At 41.5% G+C, this 12,313-nt stretch overlaps 1 protein-coding gene across 1 annotated transcript in view; it reads left to right on the top strand.

Annotated features, from left to right (window-relative positions):
* The first annotated feature begins 2,764 nt into the window (after positions 1-2,764).
* The window catches only part of Mib1 (MIB E3 ubiquitin protein ligase 1), a 108,647-nt gene continuing 99,098 nt past the window's right edge, over positions 2,765-12,313 (top strand). Inside the window, exon 1 of the mRNA XM_048447978.3 lies at positions 2,765-3,144. Coding sequence (XP_048303935.1) covers positions 2,916-3,144 — 229 coding nt within the window. The 5' untranslated portion in view covers positions 2,765-2,915. The remainder of the gene's footprint in view (positions 3,145-12,313) is intronic.

Below are 12,313 nucleotides of genomic sequence, written 5' to 3'. Positions count from 1 at the left end.
ACATGACAGACCTGTGTATGTTATACATATGACAGATCTGTGTCTGATACAGTGGGTTTCCATGATGATTCACATCAACTTTGGAAAATACCAATATAAACATCTTAGGATGTGATCTAGGTTGAGAAAGATCATGAAAACTTTTCTAAAGATTAAAAAATTCTTTTTATAATGTCTATTTTATGGGGTAACTGAAGAATCCAAGAATAAGAAAATAAAAATATAGATTTCAGAAATAAGAATGTAGAGATAAAGAATTATAAAGTTATAAGTCTAGGGGAATGAGAACAGACTGTCAGCAGCTTTCTCAGCAGATCAAGGATCAATTATTCACAGTGAGCTATTTTCTCAGATATTTAAGAAGCCTCCATCAGCCTAGGTCATTTCATTTTACAACTGGCTGTTCTATTTACAAGGCTGGAGCTTCTCTCTGTAAACTGAGAGTAGTGTCCTGGCCATCCTTGATGAACGACAGATATGAACTGAGTCAACCTTTAGAAGACAGAGATACTGACCTCTGGGTTAGGCACTGTCTCCATTATGGGAAACTGGCACCATTAAAGGCGAGGCATGGGGCTCCAGTATACATGCCTGGAGGTACCAGGAGACATGGTGGACAAGGTAAAAACACGGGTTTGACTAATAAGCTCTAATAATAGAGGTTGTAAAGTATGGCAGTATGTATCTGAGTTTTACCTTGAGATAGTGTGGCAAGTTTTCTGCTATCTTCTCAGTTTCCAGCCTAAGAACCAATTATTCTGATTTATTAACCCTCTGCTATTACTAGCAGTCCCTTTTCTAATTGCTAAAGACACCTGTTTTCTTGCAATTGATGACTTTCACTGTAATCTAAAACATATTTCATGATAGCTGCCTAGTTACCCATGAATGTTAGACCTCACCACCCTCCTTAGGTCTACATTGATTGATCCGCGGGTTGGGGCAAGATCATAAAAATTTCTTTGTTCAGATCTAATGCCTGGTGCCCCTACTATAAAAAGTGGGTTCAGAAACTCTTTTGCTACAGCCTAACAAACACCATCTCTGGCTGTGGTCTCAGCAAGCTGATAAGCTTCTGTGCCCCGCGGTGTTTTTTTGTTTTTTATTTTTTTTATTTTTAAGTTTGCTTCTGGCTTTCTTGGGATCTGGTTTCTGGAATAAAGTTTGTTTCTGGTTTATTCGACTTGGTGGTGGTCTCATCTTTGCGCAAGCCACCTGGACCCAACAGTAACATGAACAATGTGGCTATATTACCTATCTTTAGGGACTTCTGAGGCCATCCTGGGCCTCATTAGATGCTGTTGTAAACAGCCACTCTCCTTCAAAGAGAACCACTAGCTTAGATTACCTCTTAAACGCCTTCCCAGTTTAAGAAAGTGCAGCTATTCATTTAAGGTAAAGTAAAATTCTTGGTTTTATCTGCTTGTTTTTTTAGACATAGTCTCAGTAAGTAGCCTAGACTGGCCAACGATTTACCCTCTGTTGCCTACAGTCTCCCAAATGCTGAGTTACAGGTGTGGGAAATGAAATTGGAAAATAAAGTGCTATTAAAAATTTCTGTAATTTCCTGGGTGTGGTGGTGCAGTTTGAGAGTGGAGGCAGCGAGTCTCCAGGCCCAGGCCAGACTGGACTACATAGAGAATTCTCTTTCAAACAAAATCCTCGAAGGTAAGGCACTAAAAGTCCAGAGGCTGGGTGTAACTGTAATTTAGTGGTAGAACATAATGTGCTTAGTATGAGAAAGAGCCTATGTTCAATCCGTATAACACCTTCCAAAAGCCAATTTAAATACATGTCATAATAAATACAATCGTATTCAGAGTGGACTCTGCAGGAAGGCAAGCACAACATTCCAAAGACTTAAAAACACCCCACAGTCACCGACTATGGTTTAAGATGATTGTAATTTGTACAGGGACTATTCATCACTTTTAATCTACGTTGTCATCAGCCCTACTCTCGCTCCCTTTAAAAAGGAAGCCCCAAACAGTATGCAATCCTCAATTCAAACCCAGCGTACTTGAGAACACCAGCACTCACCTGAGCGGAGCCGCAGCGGGCGCGCAGCCGCCCCACACTTCCCTCAGCCCCACTTCCAGGCCTTCGTCCACGCAGCCAATGGGAAGCGGGGCGTTCGGTCTCCCAGGGCCCGGTCGCGCGCATGCGCACTCCCTCTGCGCCCCAGGACCGCTTAGGGAGCCGTTTCCTCCTCTTTCTTTCTTGGATCGCGCGACTGCCCCAAGCCCTCTATCCTGGTCCTGGCCGAGGAGCACCTCGCAGTCCCTCACGAGGCGCCACTCGGGCCCGGACGCGGCGGTACCCGGATGTGGAGCCGCTCTCGCCCGGCGGGGACTCGGTGGCGGGGCGGAGCGCGGCGGCGTGCGCGGGGGCTAAGGGAAGCGGGCCCCGGGGCCCGGGTGCCGGCCTCTGGCCGGCCGCTAGCGCCGCTGCCCACCGCGGACCCGGCTCCCGGGCGCCCAGGCCTGAGCGAGCGGCCGGGGGCCGCTGAGGGCCGGCAGCTTGCCTGGCCTCCCGCCGCGCTCGCCGCCGCGCCCGGGCGAGCCTCCCCCGGCCCTCCGCGCTCCCGGCCGGGGGAGAGCGAGGTTTGCTGGCGGCCGACGTTGTAGCCCGGCCGGGGAGCCCGGGGCAAGCGGCAGAGTCCCCGCCCACGACCGCCCGCCCTCGGCCTGCGAGCCGCCGCCTGCGAGCCGTCGCGGGCGGGACTCCAGTGGGAGCGCAGGCCGCGACGGCCCGGCCCGGGCGAAGGGCTCTTCGGGGACCGCGCCGCCCCGCCTTTGAGTCGCCCTCACGGGCCGCGGGGCTCGCTGCTGCCCCCGCCGGTGCCCAGGGTGCGGCCCGGGCCCGGCTCCCTCACGGCTCCCCCGCCGGCGGCTGCGCCCACAGCCCGGGCCCCGATGAGTAACTCCCGCAACAACCGGGTGATGGTGGAGGGGGTCGGCGCCCGCGTAGTGCGCGGCCCAGACTGGAAGTGGGGCAAGCAGGACGGCGGCGAGGGCCATGTGGGCACTGTGCGGAGCTTCGAGAGCCCGGAGGAGGTCGTGGTGGTGTGGGACAACGGCACAGCCGCCAACTACCGCTGCTCTGGGGCCTACGACCTGCGCATCCTGGACAGCGCGCCGACCGGTAAGTCGGATCTCAGGGCCGGGGCAACGAGCGTGGGAGGAAGGGGCGAGGCCAGACGCGGGACGCCTGTCCTGCAGTGCCGGGCCACGGGGAATTTGAGGTTCCAAACCCGGTAGACACAAACTAGTTTCCTAGGAAGGACATCAAGTTTCCTAGATGAAAAGCATCGCAGACAACAGATTTCCTTCGCTTTGGGGCAGGGGGCCGGAGAGCCTGTCTAATAAGCATTGACATTAATCAGCCATCGAGTTATAACTGTCTGATGGGAGGCTTGCCTTGCCATCTGGTGTGGAGTTGCCAGGGGCCCGTCCCTTGGTGCCTTCGCTTTGTTGAACTTGTCTTTTTCCTTCCCACCGGTGACACAGAATGAGAATGATTTATGACTTCAGTTTATAAATTCCATTTGGGACTGTGAAAAATGCATTTTCGCCCAAATTGCTTAATTATATATGCTTGTAGCAATAGAGCTGTTGATTTCGTGGTGTGTGTGTGTGTGTGTTGTGAGACTTTTTCCAGAGGGAAGACAGCTAACGCCATTCTTTTTCTTTGATTAGAATCCTGTCTTAGTAACATGATGTTGAAATTCTATACATTTAACCCGAGAGTTAGTGATCTTAATGGTTTACTCTGTAATTTTTTTTATGTGACAAACAGAAGAGTTGCTCTCACAAAATAAATACGATTTATTTTAATCTATTTTCACTTAGATCTATTCTTGTTTTTTTTTTTTGTTGTTGTTGTTGTTTTCTTTTGAGATAGGGTTTCTCTGTGTAACCACAGCTGTCCTGGAACTAGCTCTGTAGACCAGGCTAGTCTCAAACTCAGAGTTCTGCCTGTCTCTGTCTTCATAAAATCATGAGCTTCCACTGCCCGGCATGGATATGTTCTTGATTATGTAGTCATTTAGAAAGTTATAATTGAAATTGTATTATGCTTCAGAATTTTTAAATAAGATACTACTAAAACAGTGAGTTTGGCAGAGGCTAATCTTGAAGTGGATGAATAGTTTCTACTACCAGCAGGAAGGAGTTAGCATAAACCAACTCAATCTTGAACAAGCACTTTATAAACTTTGTTAAACTTTTAAAGAGATGGTCTCATGCAGTCCACTGTCTTGGACTTAGTGTATTGATGAGGCTGACTCTGCATTTTCGATCTTCCTGCCTCAGCCTCCACAAGTGCTGGGATTTCAGGCTTGTGTCACCAATACCCAGCTGAAAATAGTATTTTGTTTGGGCTAGTTTTTTTTTTTTCTGAAAAGGACATATGTTGTATATTTTTGCAGTTGCAAACACAGATGTGAATATACTGAAAATACAAATCTCTTTTTCCCCTTAAATAATATAACAATAAACTATATTTAGTTGATGTGGGATTCCCCTCTGCATGCTATGAATACCATTGGTTAATAAAGAAGCTGCTTTGGACCTATTGTAGTGCAGATAGGGCAAGGTGGAAATTCCAAGCAGAGAGAGGAGGAGAGAGTATTTGGAGTTGAAGAGAAGCCATGTAGTTGCTGCAGGAGATAGAAGCCAGACGCTAATAGAAATGGGTTAATTTAAGATAAAAGATCTAGCTAGAAATATGCATAAGCTAATAGGCCAAGCAGTGTTTTAATTAATACAGTTTCTGTGTGCTTATTTCGGGTCTGGATGCTGGGAAATGAACTAGCAGCCTCCGCCAACATTTAGTTTTTTGCACTTTTTGCACAAGGGGTAGATTTTGTCTGGTGTACAAGCGTGTGGAGGTCAGATGTTGGTGTTTCCTCCTTAGACAGTTCATTGCTTTTTGAGACAGGGTTGCTCACTGAATGTGGAACTCACTGGTTGGTTAGTCAGATTGAGCTGCCAGCCCTAGGGGTCTTCTTGTTACTGTCTCTGTATAGCCCTTACTGCCCTAGAACTCTGTCTGTAGACCAGTCTGACCTTAAATACACAGAGATCATCCTGTTTCTGCCGTCCAAGTACTGTGGTTAAAGATGTGCAGCATCACTGCCAGGCAAAGAATTCAATGGTTTTCCTTTCTTTTTTATTTTTGTTTTTTTGAGGCAGGGTTTCTCTGTGTAGCCCTGACTGTCCTGGAACTCATTCTGTAGACCAGGCTGGCCTTGAACTTAGAGATCTGTCTCCTTCTACCTCTGAAGTACTGTTATTAAAGGTGCCACTACAGGGCTGGAGAGATGGCTCAGTGGTTAAGAGCATGAGCTGCTCTTTCAGAGGTCCTGAGTTCAATTCCCAGCAGCCACATGGTGGCTCACAGCCATCTGTAATGAGATCTGGTGCCCTCCTCTGGTGTGCAGGCATACATGGAGGCAGAATGTTGTATACATAATAAATAAATAAATCTTAAAAAAAATAAAGGCGCCACTACAGCTCAGCAACATAATATAGTTGAATAATTCTTTTGAGGAAGGCCTTATTCTTTTTTTTAAAAAAAATATTTATTGAGCTATACATTGTTCCCTGCTCCCCTCCCTGCCTCTCCTCTCCCCACCTCAACCCTCCCCCAAGGTCCCCATGCTCCCAATTTACTCAGGAGATCTTGTCTTTTTCTACGTTCTACTTCCTATGTAGATTATATCTATGTAAGTCTCTTAGTGTCCTCATTGTTGTCTAAGTTCTCTGGGATTGTGATTGGTGTGCTGCTTTTCTTTGCTTTATGTTTAAAAACCACGTATGAGTGAGTACATGTGATAATTGTCTTTCTGTGTCTGTGTTCCTTCACTCAAAATAATGTTTTCTAGCTCCATCCCTTTTCCTGCAGATTTCAAGCTTTCGGGTTTTTTTTTCTGCTGTGTAGTACTCCACTGTGTAAATGTACCACATTTTCCTTATCCACTCTTCAATCGAGGGACATTTAGGTTGTTTCCAGGTTCTGGCTGTGACCAGCAAAGCTGCTATGAACATAGTTGAGCACATGTCCTTGTGGCACGATTGAGCGTCCTTTGGGTGTATACTTTTTCTTCTCTAAGGTTGAGTGTGGCTGGCTTTATGTTGAGGTCTTTGATCCATTTGAATTTTGTGCATGGTGATAGATATGGGTCTATTTTCATTCTTCTACATGTTGATATCCAGTTATGCCAGCACCATTTGTTAAATATGCTTTCTTTTTTCCATTTGATATTTTTTGTTTCTTCATTAAAAATCTGGTGTTTGTAGATGTGAGGATTGATATCCGGGTCTTCTGTTCGGTTCCATTGGTCCTTCTGTCTGTCCTTATGCCAATACCAGGCTGTTTTCAGTACTATAATCTGTAGTAGAGTTTGAAGTCAGGGATTGTGATGCCTCCAGAAGTTCTTCTATTGTACAGGATTGTTTCGGCTATCCTAGGCTTTTTGCTTTTCCATATGAAGTTGAGTACTGTTCTTTCGAGGCCTTTGAAGAATTTTGCTGGGATTTTGATGGGCATTGCGTTAAATCTGTAGATGGCTTTTAGTAAAATTGCCATTTTTACTGTTAATTCTGACTACCCAAGAGCATGGGAGATCTTTCCAGTTTCTGGTGTCTTCTTTAATTTCTTTCTTCAAAGATTTAAAGTTCTTGTCATACAAGTCTTCCATTTGTTTGGTTAGAGTTACTCTGAGATATTTTATGCTATTTGTGGCTATTGTGAAGGGTGTTAATTCTCTGATTTCTTCCCCAGCCCTTTTATCATCTGTGTACAGGAGAGCTACTGATTTTTTGAGTTAATCTTGTATCCTGCCACATTGCTGAAAGTGTTTATGAGTTGTAGAAGTTCCTTGGTAGAATTTTTGGGATCGCTTATGTAAACTATCATAACATCAGCAAACAGTGAGAGTTTGACTTCTTTTCCAATTTGTATCCCCTTGATCTCCTTTTTGTGTCTTATTGCTCTAGCTAGGACCTTAAGAACTATATTGAATAGATATGGAGAGAGTAGGCAACCTTGTCTTGTTCTTGATTTCAGTGGAATTGCTGGGAATTTCTCTCCATTTAGTTTGATATTGGTTGCTGGCTTACTGTGTATTGCCTTGATTATGTTTAGGTACATTTCTTGTATCCCTGCTCTCTCCAAGACTTTTATCATGAAGGGATGTTGTATTTTGTCAAAAGCTTTTTTGGCATCTAATAAGAAAATCATGGTGGTTTTTATTTTTCAGCTTGTTTATATGATGGATTAGGTTGACAGATTTTTGTGTTGGACCATCCCTGCATCTCTGGGATGAAGCCAACTTGATCATGGTGGATGATGGTTTTGATGTATTCTTGGATTTGATTTACTAGTATTTTATTTATTATTTTTGTATCAATGTTCATGAGGAGATTGGTCTGTAATTCTCTTTCTTAGTAATGTCTTTCTGTGGTTTGGGTATCAGGGTAATTGTAGCCTCATAAAAAGAGTTTGGCAATGTTTCTTCTGTTTCTATTGTGTGGAATAATTTGAGGAGTATTGGTATTAGTTTTTCTTTGAAAGTCTAATAGAATTCTGTGCTGAAACCTTCTGGTCCTGGGCTTTTTTTGATTTGAAGACATTTGATGACTGTTTCTATTTCTTCAGCAGTTATAGGTCTGTTTAATTTGCTTATCCAGTGTTGATTTAATTTTGGTAAGTGATATTTATCCAGAAAGTTGTCCATTTCCTTTAAGTTTTCCAATTTTTTGGAGTACACATTTTCAAAATATGACTTGATGATCCTCTGTGTCTGTTGTTGTATCCCCTTTTCATTTCTGATTTTGTTAATGTGGATATTCTCTCTCTGCCTTTTGGTTAGTTTGGATAAATGTTTGTCTATGTTGATTTTTCTCAAAGAACCAGCTCTTTGTCTCATTGATTCTTTGTATTGCTTTCTTTGTTTCTATTTTGCTGATTTCAGTTCTCACTTTATTTCCTGCAGTCTAGTTCTCTTGGGTGAGTTTGCTTCTTCTTGTTCTAAAGTTTTCAAATGTTCTGTTAATTCACTAGTGTGGGATTTTTCCAGCTTCTTTATGTAGGCGTTTAGTGCTATGTTCTTGCCTTTTAACACTGCTTTCATTGTGTCCCATAAATTTGGGTATGTTGTGTGGTCATTTTAATTGAATTTTAGAAAGTCTTTAATTTCTCCCTTTATTTCTTCCTTGACCCATTAATGATTCAGGTGAGCCATTATTTAATTTCCATGTGTTTGTGGGTTTTCTGGAATTAGTATTTCTGTTGATTTCTAGTTTTATTCCATGGTGATCTGAGAAGGTATATTGGGTTATTCCAGTTTTTTTTTTTTTTGTATTTGTTGAGGTTTGTTTTGTTTCTGAGTATGTGGTCAATTTTTGAGAAGGTTCCATGAGGTGCTGAGAAGAAGGTATATTCTTTTCTGTTTGGATGGAATATTCTGTAGATGTTTGTTAAGTCCATTTGAGTCATAACATCTGTTAGTTCTCTTATATCTCTGTTCATTTTTTGTCTGATTGACCTGTCCAGTGGTGAGAGGGGAGTGTTGAAGTCTCCCAGTATTAGTGTGTTGGGTTTAATGTATGATTTAAGCTTTAGAAGTGTTTCTTTGACATATGAGGGTGCCCTTGTATTTGGGGCATAGATGTTCAGTATTGAGAATTTCTCTTGATGGGTTTTTCTTGTGACTAGTATGAAATGTCCTTCTTTGTCTCTTTTGATTGATTTTAGTTTGAAGTCTATTTTGTTAGATATTAAGATAGCGACATCAGCTTGTTTCTTAGGTTCATTTGATAGGTATATTTTTTCCAAACCCTTTACTCTGAGGCCATGTCTGTCTTTGTGGTTGAGATACGTTTCTTGTATGCAGAGGAAGGATGTTTTCATATTCAATCTGTTAGCCTGTGCCTTTTTATGGGGTGAGTTGAGTCCATTTACATTAAGGGATATTAATGACCAGTGATTGCTATCTCCTGTTAATTTAGCTTTCATTGTTGGTGATGTTAATTTGTGCATTTTTTTCTTCTTTGGGATTTGCTGTTATGAGATCATCAATTGTGTGTGTTTTTGTTGGTGTAGCCATCTTCCTTGGGTTGGAGTTTTCCTTCTAGAATTTTGTGTATGACTGGGTGTGTGGCTAGGTATTGGTGAAATCTAGATTTGTCATGGAATATGTTGGTTTGTCCTCCTATGATGATTGACAGTTTTGCTGGGTATAGTAGTCTGGGCTGGCTTCCATAGTCTCTTAATGTCTGCATAATGCTTGACTATGACCTCGTCGTCTCCATGTGTAATTCTGATAGGTCTACCTTTATATGTTACTTGATCTTTTTCCTTTGCAGCTCTTAATATTCTTTCTTTACTCTGTATATTTAGTGTTTTGATTATTATGTGACGAGAGGACTTTTTTTGGATCCAGTCTATTTGATTTTCTGTAAGCTTCTTATATCTTCATAGGCATATCTTCCTTTAGGTAGGGAAAGTTTTCTTCTATGATTTTGTTAAATAAATTTTTTATGCCTTTGAGTTAAACTTCTCCTTCTATATCTATTATTCTAAGATTTGGCCTTTTAATGGTGTCCCATATTTTCTGGATAATTTAGGTTAAGCTTTTGTTAGATTTAATGTTTTCTTTAATTGATGAGTCTATTTCCTCTATTGTATCTTTCAGTGCTTGAGATTCTTCCATCTCTTGTGTTCTGCTGTTCATGCTTGCATTTGTGGTTCCTGATCTTTTTCTCGTGATTTCTGTTTCTATAATTCCTTTGGCTTGCATTTTCTTCATTGCTTCTATTTCAGTTTTCAAGTCTTGAATAATTTCTTTAATATGTTTGATTTCTTTTTCTTGGTTTTCTTTAAGTGATTTGCTGATATCTTCCAATTTTTTGTTTGTCTTTTCCTCAATTTCTTTAAGGGAATTTCTCATTTCATCTTTAAGAATTTCAAACATTCGCTTGAAGTTATTTTGTAGGTCATTTTCTTCTGATTCATCCATATTTGATTGTTCAGGTCTTGCTATTGTAGGGTCTTTAGGTTTTACTGATTTTGTGTTGCTCTTTGTGGTGTAGTGTGTGTTCTTACCTTTTCTATTTATCTTTTGCTCTAATTGGTGTGGTTGGGGCTGTCTGAGATTCTGGATAGCTTGAGATACATGTGAAATCCTGTCCCCCCCATTTTCACATTGATCCATCTTGTTTTTTACGATGGGACAGCATTTTCTTATTTATTGTCAGACATCACCTATATCTAGAAGGGTAACAAATAATGACATTGAGACTTATTAATTATGAAAGCTCGACCTTAGGTTAGGTTTGTTCCTAACTAGTTCTTGTAACTTAACGCATATTTTTAAATCTATACTTCGTTGCGGGGCTTGATACCTCATCTATCTGTACTGCTTGTTCTGCTTGCTTTGTGCTTGCCAGTGACTCTCTGCCTTTTCTCTTCCCAGAGTTCTCTGTTTCTGGAAGTCCCCTGTTTCCTCTCCTGCCTAGCTATTGACTGTTCAGCTCTTTATTAAATCAATTAGAAGGCACCTTGGCAAAGATACATCTTCACAGTGTAAACTAATATTGTGCAACACCATAAAGTTCTTTTCTTTCTTTTTTTTTCTGTTGTTTTTTTTTTTTTTTTTTCAAGACAGTGTTTTCTAGCAGCTATGGAGCCAGTTCTGGAACTTGCTCTGTAGACCAGGCTGGCCGTGAACTCACAGAGACCCACCTGCCTCTGCCTCCTGAGTTCTGGAATTAAAGGCGTGCGCCACCACTACCCAGCTAGTGACAAAATTATTTTAATTGCTACTGTATAACTATAATTTTGCAACTGTTAAGAATCATAGTGTAAATATCTGTGTTTTCTGATGGTCTTAGGTGACGTCTGTGAAAGGGTCATTTGATAACCCCCCAACAGAGTCTAAACTCACAGGTTGAGAACCGCTGTCATAGACCACCATGTCTTTACCCATGTTCTTAAGTATGTCCCCACAATATTATGTGCAGAAGTAGGGTTATAGTGATTCAGTTATGCATTAGATGAACTAGGAACACCAACAGTTTTACCAGCTTGCTCTATATGTTGTATTTTTAGAATAAACAGGTTTTGTGAAATAGTCAAGTTCTCATATTACCTTTAAAACGTTTTTCCTTCTGAGAAATGAGTTCTGGTTTTTAACCAGTTAGTATGTAAATGAACTTGTGGGATATAGCCAGATAAGGTGGAGTTTAAGTAAGTGGAGAAGATAGTGTCATAAGTAACTGTATACAGCAAAGTTTAGATGTTCATGCTTCTTATCATCACCATTTTTAAAGTGTCTTTACCTTTGTAGGTTCTTAATTTGTTTAGAATTATTTATATTCTCAGAACACACTTGGGATACAAGTATTTGGTTATTTTCCAGGGCTGAATGTAGTTTTGTTTTTTTATGTTTATTTGTTCATTTGTGTGTGTGTGTGTGTGTGTGTGTGTGTGTGTGTGTGTGTATGCGTGTGTTATGTATATGTCACAGCACCCATGTGTACATAAGAGGACAGCTTGCACAGCACACATGTGGACATACGAGGACAGCTTGCAAAACTTGCTTCACTCCTTCTACACCATACAGGCATCCTGGAGATCAAACTGAAGCTATCATACTTGGTAGTAAGCACATTTATTTTACTCTTTGAGTCATCTCACCAGTACCCCAGGGCTAACTTGATGGTAATTTTATTTTTTGGAAAGGTTTGGAGAGAGGGCTGTTAAGAGCACTGGCTGCTGTTGCAGAGACTTCCCCCTTTCCCCATTTAATTTCTAGCAAGCAGTCGCAGTTCACACCTGTCTGTAATAGGAGCCCCAGGCGTTCTGACACCTTCACATAGATACACATGCAGGCAAAATAACTATGCACATAAAATAAAAATATAAAAACAAGAAATGGAGTGGAAACTTTCTGATTTATAAGAAATCATTTGATCTCTGGGAATTTTTCAGGGTAGTGATAGGAAGTAATTAGAGTTTGGAACTGTAATATTTTGCATTATGGTGCCGTGGGCTTCTCTCTTCCACTCTCTTTGGGGAGCAGTGGAAAATACAGAAGCTTGGGACTCAGAGGATGAAGATTGTTGCTGTTTCTGATTTTATCAAGTGGTCTGTTTAACTAGAGTGAGTTAATATTCATTGAACTTCAGCCTGTCAGATTGGTAAAGGCTTCTTAATTCTCCTAAGAATGTAGACTTCATTTGCTGATGACAAACTATGCCATCTGAAATGAATTAAACAGACTGAGAGTTCAAAAATTGTGGATATT

Source organism: Myodes glareolus, chromosome 13 (genome assembly GCF_982192425.1).
Source record: "Myodes glareolus chromosome 13, mMyoGla1.1, whole genome shotgun sequence".
Taxonomy (NCBI): Eukaryota; Metazoa; Chordata; class Mammalia; order Rodentia; family Cricetidae; genus Myodes; species Myodes glareolus.
Note: the sequence above shows the minus strand (reverse complement) of the source record. Positions and strands in the feature narration are given on the sequence as shown.